General features: G+C 40.0%; 2 protein-coding genes across 2 annotated transcripts; both read right to left on the reverse strand.

The window, feature by feature from the left end:
- Positions 1 to 10,693: 10,693 nt before the first annotated feature.
- On the reverse strand, positions 10,694 to 11,678 carry LOC144230518 (olfactory receptor 51E1-like). The gene is given in 3 exon segments (XM_077762821.1): positions 10,694 to 11,115; positions 11,118 to 11,309; positions 11,312 to 11,678. Coding segments are annotated over 3 exon segments (981 nt in total).
- A 1,487-nt stretch (positions 11,679 to 13,165) lies between these two features.
- On the reverse strand, positions 13,166 to 14,118 carry LOC144230519 (olfactory receptor 51E1-like). The gene is given in 2 exon segments (XM_077762822.1): positions 13,166 to 13,554; positions 13,557 to 14,118. Coding segments are annotated over 2 exon segments (951 nt in total).
- Positions 14,119 to 14,707: the final 589 nt, after the last annotated feature.

The raw sequence follows: 14,707 nt of genomic DNA on the forward strand, positions 1-14,707 counted from the left end.
GGAGTATTAAAGTCCCCTGCTATTAGCACATTCTTATCTATAAGCTTGTTTCTGTTTGTGATTAATTGTTGTAAATATTTAGGTGCTCCCATATTCGGTGCGTAGACATTTATGATTGTTAGTTCTTCCTGATGGATGGACCCTGTAACTATTATGTAATGCCCTTCTTCATCTCTTGTGATTGTCTTTAATTTAAAGTCCAGTGTCTGATATAAGTATAGATACTCCAGCTTTCTTTTGATTTCCAGTAGCATGATATATTTTTATCTATCCCCTTACTTTTAATCTGAATGTATCTTCCAATCTGAGTTTCTTCTAGACAGCATATAGATGAATTTTATTTTTTTTTATCCATTCTGCTACCCTATGTCTTTTGATTGGAGCATTCAGCCCATTTACATTCAGTGTTATTATTGAAATATGTGGGTTTAGAGTCTTTGTATCTTTTGTAGGGTTCATGTTTGTGGTGGTGTCTCTCGTATCTTTGTTCCTTGCAACCTTTCCTTCAGAGCGTTCCCCTAAGGATTTCTTGTAGGGCTGACTTAGTGGTGACAAATTCTTTCAATTTCTGTTTATTTGGAAAGGTTTTTATCTCTCCTTCTATTTTGAATGACAGGCTTGCTGGGTAGAGGATTCTTGGCTGGATATTTTTTCTGTTCATCACATTGAAGATCTCCTGCCATTCCTTTCTGGCCTGCCACGTTTCAGTAGATAGGTCTGTCACCACTCTGATAGGTTTGCCTTTGTATGTTAGGGCCCTTTTCTCCCTAGCTGCTTTCAAAATTCTCTCTGTCCTTGTATTTTGCCATTTTTACTATGATACACCGTGCAGAAGATCGATTCAGATTACATCTGAGGGGAGTCCTCTGAGCCTCTTGTATTTCAACATTTACTTCCTTCCCTAGGTCTGGGAAGTTCTGTGCTATAATTTGTTCCAGGACTCCTTCAGCACCTTTCCCCATCTCTTCCTCTTCTGGGATTCCTATGACACAGATATTGTTGCGTTTGACCATATCGCTGAGCTCTCGAACTCTTCTTTCATGTTCCTGGATCAGTTCGTCTCTTTTTTTCTCAGTTTCCTCTCTTTCTATAATGGTATCTTCTAAGTCACTTGTTCTCCTTTCTGCCTCTTCAATCCGTGCACTGGAGGCCTCTAATTTATTATGTATCTCATTTATCGTATTTTAAAATTCATCTTGCCCATTTTTATTCTCCATGTTGCTTGAAGCCATAGTTTCTTTGATGTCCTCTATGCTTTTTTCAATTCCAGCTATTAATTTTATGATTATTGTTCTAAAATCTTGTTCAGTTATGCTGCTTATATCTGTTTTGAGCAGTTCATTAGGTGTCAATTCTTCTTGGTGTTTCTTTGGAGGAGATCTCTTTCGGTTCATCATTTTAGATAGCTTTCTGTCTCTTGTTAGTTTTAAAGACTTCTTATGCTCTCTGCACCTGTGAGTGCTGCTGTACCCAAGAAAACTCTTTGGCGGTCCAGAGCCAATCCTTTTGTAGAGTGTTTCTTGAATGCTATCTTTTGGTCTCTCTTGTTTAGACCTTGGTTATTTTATATTTTTACTCGTAGTGATATTTGGCACTCTCCACCATGTGTACTTTGGCTTGTTTCTTGAGGTAGCCCTGGAGAAGAAAACAGACAGACAAAACACACAGGGAGTAGAGGCACACAAACTCACTGACAAATCCAACTAACCTGCAATCCAAGAGGGAAAGAGCAAAAGTTAAGAGAAAAGACAGAGGAGGGAAGGTGAATAATTGAAAAAAAAATACATTAAAAGGTCAAAAAGAAGAAAAGGAAAGGAAAAAAGAAGAAAAGCAATGGACAAAGAACAGTTTAAAGCATATAACCAGATTTCCCAGCTACCACTAAATAGCCGGGTGTATGCAGTGCTGGTTGAAGAGCACAGAGAAAGAGAGAGAAGACAGGGTAGGGATGAGGCAAAATTGGAAATAGAATGAACTGGCAGAAGGGATAAGAAGCTCTTTTCAAAGAGCTAAATGGTGGAATATGGTTGGGTAGGTGACAGAAGGACGCTGGTGTTATCCAGAGAAACTATATAGTCTAATTACTCCTGAGAGAAAGAGATGAAAAGGTCGGTAGGTGTAGAATTTACATCTACAGAATGGACTAAATGTGACTGTTTAAGCAAGCCGGTGACAAGAGTTTTTCAGGACAGNTAGGTCTGTCACCACTCTGATAGGTTTGCCTTTGTATGTTAGGGCCCTTTTCTCCCTAGCTGCTTTCAAAATTCTCTCTGTCCTTGTATTTTGCCATTTTTACTATGATACACCGTGCAGAAGATCGATTCAGATTACATCTGAGGGGAGTCCTCTGAGCCTCTTGTATTTCAACATTTACTTCCTTCCCTAGGTCTGGGAAGTTCTGTGCTATAATTTGTTCCAGGACTCCTTCAGCACCTTTCCCCATCTCTTCCTCTTCTGGGATTCCTATGACACAGATATTGTTGCGTTTGACCATATCGCTGAGCTCTCGAACTCTTCTTTCATGTTCCTGGATCAGTTCGTCTCTTTTTTTCTCAGTTTCCTCTCTTTCTATAATGGTATCTTCTAAGTCACTTGTTCTCCTTTCTGCCTCTTCAATCCGTGCACTGGAGGCCTCTAATTTATTATGTATCTCATTTATCGTATTTTAAAATTCATCTTGCCCATTTTTATTCTCCATGTTGCTTGAAGCCATAGTTTCTTTGATGTCCTCTATGCTTTTTTCAATTCCAGCTATTAATTTTATGATTATTGTTCTAAAATCTTGTTCAGTTATGCTGCTTATATCTGTTTTGAGCAGTTCATTAGGTGTCAATTCTTCTTGGTGTTTCTTTGGAGGAGATCTCTTTCGGTTCATCATTTTAGATAGCTTTCTGTCTCTTGTTAGTTTTAAAGACTTCTTATGCTCTCTGCACCTGTGAGTGCTGCTGTACCCAAGAAAACTCTTTGGCGGTCCAGAGCCAATCCTTTTGTAGAGTGTTTCTTGAATGCTATCTTTTGGTCTCTCTTGTTTAGACCTTGGTTATTTTATATTTTTACTCGTAGTGATATTTGGCACTCTCCACCATGTGTACTTTGGCTTGTTTCTTGAGGTAGCCCTGGAGAAGAAAACAGACAGACAAAACACACAGGGAGTAGAGGCACACAAACTCACTGACAAATCCAACTAACCTGCAATCCAAGAGGGAAAGAGCAAAAGTTAAGAGAAAAGACAGAGGAGGGAAGGTGAATAATTGAAAAAAAAAAATACATTAAAAGGTCAAAAAGAAGAAAAGGAAAGGAAAAAAGAAGAAAAGCAATGGACAAAGAACAGTTTAAAGCATATAACCAGATTTCCCAGCTACCACTAAATAGCCGGGTGTATGCAGTGCTGGTTGAAGAGCACAGAGAAAGAGAGAGAAGACAGGGTAGGGATGAGGCAAAATTGGAAATAGAATGAACTGGCAGAAGGGATAAGAAGCTCTTTTCAAAGAGCTAAATGGTGGAATATGGTTGGGTAGGTGACAGAAGGACGCTGGTGTTATCCAGAGAAACTATATAGTCTAATTACTCCTGAGAGAAAGAGATGAAAAGGTCGGTAGGTGTAGAATTTACATCTACAGAATGGACTAAATGTGACTGTTTAAGCAAGCCGGTGACAAGAGTTTTTCAGGACAGTGTTCCGGGAGGAAAAAAAAGGAAGAAAAAAAAAGAAAATAAAGTGGGGAGGGCAGCTCTCAACCAGGGATGGGCGTGGTGTGATCCAATGCGTCAGGTGGGAGTTCTGCCTTGGTGGTTGTGCAGAGGAGAGTGGCGGCGCTGCAGTCCCTTCTTGTACCAAGTGCTGCACCTTGCTTTTTTGCTTGTGTAAACTTCCCATGCCATGGGTGCAGTCAAAGTAGGTTGCACTCTTTAACCCAGGCCAGGCTTAGTTTTCAAATCCCAGTCCGCATGCCCCACTGAAATTGCCATAGACACAATCTCGCAGGTGATCCCCTCGGGGCAATTCCAAGCCTCTTGCCTAGCCCTGGGGGTGGAGCCATAATTGTTGCTCCCTTCTCCTCAGGTTGGCGAGCATGGGCAGGGGTTTGCCTGCGAGGTACGCCGGGCCCCCTGGAGAGAGGGAAACCAGGTCCCTCTGTGTCTCATCACCCGAAATCCGAACTCGCAGGAAAATCTCCCAGTTTTAAGCTCTTTGCCTTCCCTCTAGAGTTCCAGCCAACCAGGGACAAGGTGACCCAGTAGGCACGCACGCAGTTCCTCCAGGGGTCTGGCCAGCCAGGAGCACAATGGTGCAGTAGGCGTGAGCCCCTCTAAGCGTCCAGCCAACCAGGAGCACAAATAAGTGGTCCGCGCGCACGCAGGCCCTCCAGGACGAATTGGTGCACGGGGACATGGTGCACAGGGATTTGGCGTGCACAGTCCTTCTGTGCCCCAAGATGAGGTTTTTCTGTTTCCCAGCTACAGGGACCGTGTCTTGAGCGGTTTCAGACTCTCTCTTTTTCCCCTTTCACTCCCCGCAGAAGGGGATCGCCCCCATCCCTGGAGTCTCCGATCCTGGCTCGATTTTATCTTCCCCAGTTCGCACTCACGTTAGAAGGCTTTCTCAGAGGATTCTGCCTCCTTTTTCTCCCAATCTCTTGGGTTCTGTAAGGTTTCCTATGGCTTCAGATCTCTTCCGTGTGAGATATGGGGGCGAGTGCCATCTTGCCCCCTCCCTCCTCAACATCACAATATCTTAATATATAGTGCCTACACTGGGTTATAGTGGTTAAGGACACAAACTGTAGTGTCAGGAAATAAACCTTATTCAAATTCTAAATCTGTCTCTTATACTTACCAGCTACCTAACTTAGGAGGATTTTACCTTTTATGTATTAACAAATTGTTTGTTTTTTCTTTACTATCCCCTATGTACCAAGCACTCTGCTAGTTGATCAGAATATAAAGATACCAAAACCAGATTTGATTTTCATGGAAGGAATACATATCAATTAAATATCTCTGACTTCTTCTGTCACCAGCTGCAGAAATGTCCCTTCTTTTAAAAGCTCTTGTACTTATCTCAGCCCATCAGGATATAAACTTCCTGACTTAAGGTCAGCTGTGCCATATAACACAACACAATCACAGGAGTGATTTTTACCACATTCGAAGATTTGAGGGACTAGACTAAATATGTACTGAAATAAATATAAGTTTGCAATGAATTAAGGGCTATCCATTTAGTCTCCTCTTCCCCCAGTAGACTCTAAATTCAGTGAAAGAATAGTCTAAACCACACTGCATTCTCAATACAAGGTTTTTACTCATTTTAATGGTACTTAATATTAACAGCATTAAAAATGTATTCAGTGACCAGTTTTCCACTGCTGCATTAAAAAGTTACAAAAAAAATAGTATCTTAAAATAATACCCATTTATTACCTCACATTCTGAAGGTCAGAGGTATGGATGGGCTCTGCTAGATTCCCTAACTGGGGGTCTCTTATATAAGGTCAAAATCAAGGTATCAGTCAACAGGATTCTTGCCTGTTAGCCCTGGAAAAGAATCTGTTTCCAAGTTTATTTGAGCTGTTGGCAGAAGCCAGTTCCTTGAGGTTGTGCAACTGCTGTCTATTCCTTACTTCCTTAAGGCTACCCACTCCTTCTCACATGACCCCTTTCATCACCAAATCAGCAACAATGCATCACATTCTTCTCTAACTTTGACTGTCTCTAACTTCTGTCACTAGCTAGCTGCAGGAATGTCTCTTCTTCCAAAGGCTCATGTGGGCTTAAGCCCACATATCTTAAAGTCAGCTGTGCCACATAATAACATAATCACAGATTTGATATTTCACATATACAAAGGTTTTGGGGACTAGAACAGGATATTTTTGTGGTATGTTTTACAAATCTGCCCACCACGGTGACTAAATAAATGGATTAACTGATAGATGGTTCTATGAAAGTACACAATAAGGGTATTTCACCTGTTCAAAGGATCAGGGATGGCTTTTCTCAAAAAGTGGTAATTATGGTGATGTCCATATTTTGAAGAGAAATTAACTAGGAAAAAGAGAACATTTATGGTAAAGTATATTAGGCAAAGAAACCCTGTCTCCAAGTAGCTGTGGAAAGGGAAGTATGACACAGTAGAGGAATGGAATGTAAAGCAGTGCTACTGGAAATCAAACACAAAGAACCTATGGCTTAACATAAATATGAAAAACATAAATGACAACCAATCAGAAATATGGAAAGTAATTAATGTGTTAATCAGGGATGAGGATCATTTTGACATGGTCACATTAATTTTAAAACAACATTTTTTATACTGAGCTTTAGAGAACAGATTAAGTTATCAGAAGGCTCTTTCTATAGTCAGGATGAGGTTTAGTGGAAACTTGGACTCGGGGTCTGGGGATAAAGAGAAAGAGATGGGTTCAATCTTATTATATAAGTAGAAATTCTATAACTTGATTTTGGATCAAATATGAAGACAAAGAGAAGAAAAACAAAAGACCAAAGATGACTGATAGTTTGGGACACTTTGGGGTAAATGATGCCATGATTAACTGAAATATAAAACATGAATACAGAAATTCAGTTGGGCAAAGAATATCATGAGTTTTACTATGGACACTCTGAGTCTGAACTCCCTTGAAAGCATCCAAATGACTAGATTGCACTGGTCATTAGACTCGTGGCCCAGGATCTCTCAACTAGCCAGATGCTCTACACTAGAGATAAAACTTAAGTCATCATATACAGATGCGAATAAAAGCCATCAACCCAAGTGTCACTGCATAACAATTAAAGGGCTAATTTCAGGCCCTCTGATACCATTTTCTCTCATAAAGCTGAGTAGAATGTATGTGGCAAAGGAAAATGACAAGTACTAAGAGAAACGAGAGGAAAACCACAGGTGTGATGCTATGGAGGGCAAAGGAAGAAAACGCATCAAGAAAGAGGTAGTAGTCAGCTGTGTTGAATGTTGTTGAGAAGTCGAGGAAGGTAAGGACTCAAAACCTCAGACACACAGATATCCTTGATGATGACAGTGAATGCCTTTGGTAGTCTGAATGAAGACAAAGTTATATTGGAGTAATGAAAGAGATGAATGATGCACACATGGAGATAAGTTATAGATGACTTCTCTAAGAGATTTGGCTAAGAAAGGAAAGAGATCAAAGAGGAATATAGGATCTACGTAAGTTTATACTTGTTGATTTTAATATGTAAGAGGCTTGAACATTATGAATGCTAGAAATGATTGAGATGGTTGGTTTGAATATCCAAGAGGGAGAAGGAACAATAATGTAAGTTTCCTAAGATGGTGAGAGGATATTGACCCAAAGCAAATTAATAAAAGCTTTTATAAGACCCAGCTTGGTGTCATCTTGATTAATAAAGACTTTGTGATAATTATGCTAATGTAAGGAAACACATTTAAGTAATTCATACCTCCAGTGTCTTTTCTGGAAGAATAAACAGCAGTCTTACCACCACCATCTTCTTTATGTAATTTCTTAATAAATACTAAATTATTAAATGCCAGATACAGCGACAAAGCTATAGCAGGACTCTTCTAACTTCTAGATCAGATTTTTGATTATTTATTTCATGAATACTCACTGGGTCACCTGGAAAGGCCTGGAGTTAAGAACTAGAATGAGAAGAATAGGCTGCCACTTTCAGGAGTTGAAAAACATACTACATGGAAAAATTAGAGATTTTACACTGAAAAAATGAAGTGGGAAGTAAATAAGAATGGCCTACTGTCATTCTAAGAAGTAACTTTATATGGGAGGCAATAAAAGACCCTCAATGGATTTTAAGTAGGGGGCAAGATAATTGGAATTGTGTTTGGAAAAATTCCTGCAAACTACATGGGACTTAGGACTTGTGTACAAAACGTTCAAGTCAAGGAGACAAATGTGGAAGTATGGCAATCCTCTAAGCAAGAGGGAAGTATCTGAACCAGAGCCCTGGTAGTCAGAATAGAGGACACAAGACACGTTTATGAAATATTTCTAAATAAACCTAAAAAATGAGTGACTTATAGACTGAGATTTAGTATTATTCAGACTCCTCCAGGATCCAACAAAAAGTCCAAATGTCTGAGGCAGTAGGATCAGAGACAGCAATGTCTAAACAAAGGATATGGTGAAGATAAAAGGATACTTACACAAAAGGCACATGATGAAGGTCTTTGACAGAACATACCCTACCTTCCAGCCAAATCTCCTGAAAGAGGCAGCCTACTCTTCTCATTCTAGTCCTTAACTACAGGCCTTTCCAGGTGACCCAGTGAGTATTCATGAAATAAATAATCAGAAATCTGATCTAGAAGTTAGAAGAGTCCTGCTATAGCTTTGTCTCTGCATCTGGCATTTAATAATTTAGTATTTATTAAGAAATTACATAAAGAAGGTGGTGGTGGTGGTGATGGTGGTGGTGTGCATTTATATTCACAAAATGGTTAAGTCACTTAGGATTAAATTCATGAAATTTATTGTGAACATATTAACTATCACAGACTTGGAAGCCCTTCTAAAATCTAGAAACATGGCTGTATCTTTAAATTTTAAAAATTTAAAATGTGTCTGATTTATCTGTTGATTATCCCTGTCTCTCAAATACAAAACAGATACACACATTCATCATAAGCCCATACAGAAGCATGCATGCATACACTTATTAAAAATCTGGAGAAATAAACACCAAAATGCTAACAATGTTTGTCTTTTAATGTGACAACTTTATTAGAGTTCATTATATTTTTGTTTAATATTTGGGGAATGTCCAAAGTGTGTTATACTGCTTTCCTAATAAGAAAGAAGATCTGTCTCTTTCCCTCACTTTCATTCTCTCTTTCTCTCAATCCCAATGTCAGGGTTTTACTGGATAAGAGACTGCTCCTCTGTCCAAAATGACCAAAGCCTGCATTGACTCCAGTTTAAGCTCCTAGTTCTGCTGGCCACCACCCACCTGAGCATATCGGATCCCATACTGCTCACAATTCTCATCTTCTGGATTCCAGTCCAAGAAATCACATGTGCTCTCCATATACCCTCTCTACCATAGAAAGGGCTACCATATAGTCTGCTAGCTATAGCCCGAAAATTCTGGCTGGCTCTGTGCCCAACTTTCTACTGTACTACCTGCTTCTCTTTGAGTCTGACTAGCGTTCCCCTATGGGTGGTGATCTCATTTCTTCCCTGTCTATTCCTGCTGCACTCCTATAATGCCCACATCTTTTCCTTCCATTTCTGCTTTCTTCTAGAAGTGCTGTGCCTAGGTAGACCTCAGGGACCATTTTCATGCTAAATACAGATAGCAGGGATGTAGTCTTTATTGGTCTCTCCTACAGTCTTGTTCTCCAAGCAGTGATGTTGTGGGCTTCTCCTACAGGGTCATTCAGATCCAAGGCAATATACCGTGTCCACTTACATGCTCTATTCAGTTTCTTTGGAGCCATGCTTGCCTTAACCTTGTTTCTCAGTTAGCCACATGGTCCACTGCCCTTGCTCAGCCTCATGATGCTTCCTGCTCTTGACCCCTGGTTTGTGAGAGACCTGCCATTTCTGTCATGAGCTTCTAGGTGTTCTCAACTACATTTCTCCATAAAGTGTCTCTCCAGGTATCCTATGAGTGCCCCCACTGATAACCTTAGTATTTTCCAAACTAGCCACTGTTTGGGAATGTTCCAAACAAATTTCTGCTACTACTACCCAGGTATGGTGGCAAATGGACCAGGAACTACTGGGATTAAAGCCATCAGCAATATTAACAGGAAATCCCTACATGTGATACTAAATGAGTGAGGAAGGAAATTAAATACCTCCCATAAAAAATGCAAGACTTTTGAAATGTCTAACTCATTACCTCACAGGTTTCTTTAACAGTCCCTTCCCACCATATGGGTATCAAAAGACCTCATATAATTCACTGATACCCATTAAGTATCAATTTCCCCATTGGTATAATGGTGATACTAATCATATTCCTACCCAGATAAAAATGTTGATAAGAAAGTGAAGGAAACGTGTCCATGATCTGTGAAAATGCTCAGAACAGAGTGTGTCATCTTTCATTAATGTAGGTAACAGTAGTCTTTTCAAGGTTCTACTTCTAATCCTCCTCATAAGAGCTGGTGTCCAGAATAAAAGAAATTATTTATCCTTTGTGGAGATCATTTTGAAGAAAGAAATTCAGGTACATCTGTTTTCCTGGGATGCAATACAGTTGGGGGATTCTGAAGAGGATATCATAGTTTCAAGCAAGATTATCTGATTATATTGTGCTCTTGTGTTTATTTTACTTTTGCCATGTTTAACTTTTAATCAATGTCCCTTAGATATGCAACCCTCAGCTCAGAATGCTGTGGACTATCAATGCAAGCAATTAGAGACTTGGACAAAATGGTTAAATGGGAAGTAATAACCCTCCAGCCACAAACACCTCAGGGTTTTAAAAATTATACAGAGAGAATTATAAAGGGAAAATAATAGTTAAGAACAGGGAATGGAAGTATACAGTTGTGTTGCCCCTATCCATACAGAGTTTCTCCAACCAATTTCCTGTTTGAAGGTTCAGTTTTGTTTCTATTAGGGAAGTTGGAGGGTTTTTCCTAATACTGTCTTCCAAAATGTTGATATTAAAACCTAAATTGAAAAACTTTGAATGAAAAAGAAGTTTTCACTGACACTTAGGGATCTGAAGTATGGGTGGTCACATGGAAAAGACGAAGGATGTGCTGCCGGATCTCCTTTGTCTTGACTCTGTAAACAATAGGGTTGAGCACAGGAGGANGACTCTGTAAAATAGGGTTGAGCACAGGAGGAACAAGCAGGTAGGTGTTGACCATGATGACAGGCAGGAGGGAGTCATGCTGCTTCCCAAAGTGGTGCACCATAGATAACCATACGAAAGGTACATAGAATATGAAAACACAACACACGTGAGAGACACAAGTGCCAAATGCCTTTTCCTGGGCTTCACGTGTCAAGCCCAACACAGTCTTGAGGATAAGCAGATATGACAAGGAGATGAGAAGTGAGTCCAGGCCAATGGCAGAGATGATGACAATGAGGCCATAGATGATATTGACACAGATGACAGCACAAGCAACTTCATGACATCTTGGTGTAGGCAGTAGGAATGGGAAAGAATGTTGGAGCGGCAGAAAGGCAGCCATTTGATGAAGATAGGAAGGGGTGTCATAAGTGCAGTACCCTGTACCACAGCAGCCATGCCAATCTTGGTAACACGAGGCAATGTTAGCACTGTGGCATGTCGTAGTGGGTGACAAATGGCCACATAGCGTCAAAGGCCATGGCCAGTAGTACAGTGAACTCCATGCCAGATAAGGAGTGGATGGCAAACATTTGTAGCAGACAAGCCTCAAACTGGATGGTGGTGGAATTGAACCAGAAGATGGCCATCATTCTGGGCATAGATGAAGTAGAAATAAGGATGTCAAGGCCAGAAAGCATGCAAAGAAAAATATACATGGGTTCATGTAGGCTGTGCTCAGTCTGCACAATGTAGATGACTGTCAGGTTACCTAGCACAGCAATAAGGTAGAGGGAGCATAATGGGAAGGCCAACCAGAACTGAGCTTTTTCCAAGCCTGGAAGGTCTATTAGAATGAAATATGTGGCACTGGATTCATTGCCACTGGGGTCCACCATAGTGAAGAAGGTGAGCCTCAACCAGTGCCAAGCAGGTACAGGCTAGAATACAAAAATAAGCCACTGTCAGATCCTCCATGATCCCGATACCATGCTTCTTTCCCTCCACCCTGATGTCCTATTCTCTGATCCTAACTCTAATTTCATTGCCTATCCAAACTCTGATTCTATTCTAAACTCAACCTAACAACCGTTTGTAACTCAGCCCCAGTCCTAATTACTAATCCCACCTCTAAATTTAATCCTGAAAACAAGTGAAATACTAAGACAAAAATTATAAGCATATTTAAAATCATTTAGTTCACCAAAAATAGGCTTTTGATTGAGTATACAGACTTAGATGATATTTTTATGTGTCCCATCATTTCCTCTACCCTATCTTTCCCTTATGCTCCCCTATGCTCAATACCAGCTGTAATTCTATCATTAGGCTATCTTTAAAACTAATTCTAATCCAAATATAGCAATACTAACATAAANATGTTCCAAACAAATTTCTGCTACTACTACCCAGGTATGGTGGCAAATGGACCAGGAACTACTGGGATTAAAGCCATCAGCAATATTAACAGGAAATCCCTACATGTGATACTAAATGAGTGAGGAAGGAAATTAAATACCTCCCATAAAAAATGCAAGACTTTTGAAATGTCTAACTCATTACCTCACAGGTTTCTTTAACAGTCCCTTCCCACCATATGGGTATCAAAAGACCTCATATAATTCACTGATACCCATTAAGTATCAATTTCCCCATTGGTATAATGGTGATACTAATCATATTCCTACCCAGATAAAAATGTTGATAAGAAAGTGAAGGAAACGTGTCCATGATCTGTGAAAATGCTCAGAACAGAGTGTGTCATCTTTCATTAATGTAGGTAACAGTAGTCTTTTCAAGGTTCTACTTCTAATCCTCCTCATAAGAGCTGGTGTCCAGAATAAAAGAAATTATTTATCCTTTGTGGAGATCATTTTGAAGAAAGAAATTCAGGTACATCTGTTTTCCTGGGATGCAATACAGTTGGGGGATTCTGAAGAGGATATCATAGTTTCAAGCAAGATTATCTGATTATATTGTGCTCTTGTGTTTATTTTACTTTTGCCATGTTTAACTTTTAATCAATGTCCCTTAGATATGCAACCCTCAGCTCAGAATGCTGTGGACTATCAATGCAAGCAATTAGAGACTTGGACAAAATGGTTAAATGGGAAGTAATAACCCTCCAGCCACAAACACCTCAGGGTTTTAAAAATTATACAGAGAGAATTATAAAGGGAAAATAATAGTTAAGAACAGGGAATGGAAGTATACAGTTGTGTTGCCCCTATCCATACAGAGTTTCTCCAACCAATTTCCTGTTTGAAGGTTCAGTTTTGTTTCTATTAGGGAAGTTGGAGGGTTTTTCCTAATACTGTCTTCCAAAATGTTGATATTAAAACCTAAATTGAAAAACTTTGAATGAAAAAGAAGTTTTCACTGACACTTAGGGATCTGAAGTATGGGTGGTCGCATGGAAAAGACGAAGGATGTGCTGCCGGATCTCTTTTGTCTTGACTCTGTAAACAATAGGGTTGAGCACAGGAGGAACAAGCAGGTAGGTGTTGACCATGATGACAGGCAGGAGGGAGTCATGCTGCTTCCCAAAGTGGTGCACCATAGATAACCATACGAAAGGTACATAGAATATGAAAACAGCACACACGTGAGAGACACAAGTGCCAAATGCCTTTGCCTGGGCTTCACGTGTCAAGCCCAACACAGTCTTGAGGATAAGCAGATATGACAAGGAGATGAGAAGTGAGTCCAGGCCAATGGCAGAGATGATGACAATGAGGCCATAGATGATATTGACACAGATGACAGCACAAGCAACTTCATGACATCTTGGTGTAGGCAGTAGGAATGGGAAAGAATGTTGGAGCGGCAGAAAGGCAGCCATTTGATGAAGATAGGAAGGGGTGTCATAAGTGCAGTACCCTGTACCACAGCAGCCATGCCAATCTTGGTAACACGAGGCAATGTTAGCACTGTGGCATGTCGTAGTGGGTGACAAATGGCCACATAGCGGTCAAAGGCCATGGCCAGTAGTACAGTGGACTCCATGCCAGATAAGGAGTGGATGGCAAACATTTGTAGCAGACAAGCCTCAAACTGGATGGTGGTGGAATTGAACCAGAAGATGGCCATCATTCTGGGCATAGATGAAGTAGAAATAAGGATGTCAAGGCCAGAAAGCATGCAAAGAAAAATATACATGGGTTCATGTAGGCTGTGCTCAGTCTGCACAATGTAGATGACTGTCAGGTTACCTAGCACAGCAATAAGGTAGAGGGAGCATAATGGGAAGGCCAACCAGAACTGAGCTTTTTCCAAGCCTGGAAGGTCTATTAGAATGAAATATGTGGCACTGGATTCATTGCCACTGGGGTCCACCATAGTGAAGAAGGTGAGCCTCAACCAGTGCCAAGCAGGTACAGGCTAGAATACAAAAATAAGCCACTGTCAGATCCTCTATGATCCCGATACCATGCTTCTTTCCCTCCACCCTGATGTCCTATTCTCTGACCCTAACTCTAATTTCATTGCCTATCCAAACTCTGATTCTATTCTAAACTCAACCTAACAACCGTTTGTAACTCAGCCCCAGTCCTAATTACTAATCCCACCTCTAAATTTAATCCTGAAAACAAGTGAAATACTAAGACAAAAATTATAAGCATATTTAAAATTATTTAGTTCACCAAAAATAGGCTTTTGATTGAGTATACAGACTTAGATGATATTTTTATGTGTCCCATCATTTCCTCTACCCTATCTTTCCCTTATGCTCCCCTATGCTCAATACCAGCTGTAATTCTATCATTAGGCTATCTTTAAAACTAATTCTAATCCAAATATAGCAATACTAACATAAATCAACATGGTAACCTAATCTTAGCACTAATCCTAATGATGTCTCTAATTCTAACCTTTATCCAACCTTTAACATTAATCTAACACTTAATTTGGGAGGCTATTTCAAACT

This window comes from Crocuta crocuta, unplaced genomic scaffold, assembly GCF_008692635.1.
Source record: "Crocuta crocuta isolate KB4526 unplaced genomic scaffold, BGI_CrCroc_1.0 scaffold997, whole genome shotgun sequence".
Classification (NCBI taxonomy): Eukaryota; Metazoa; Chordata; class Mammalia; order Carnivora; family Hyaenidae; genus Crocuta; species Crocuta crocuta.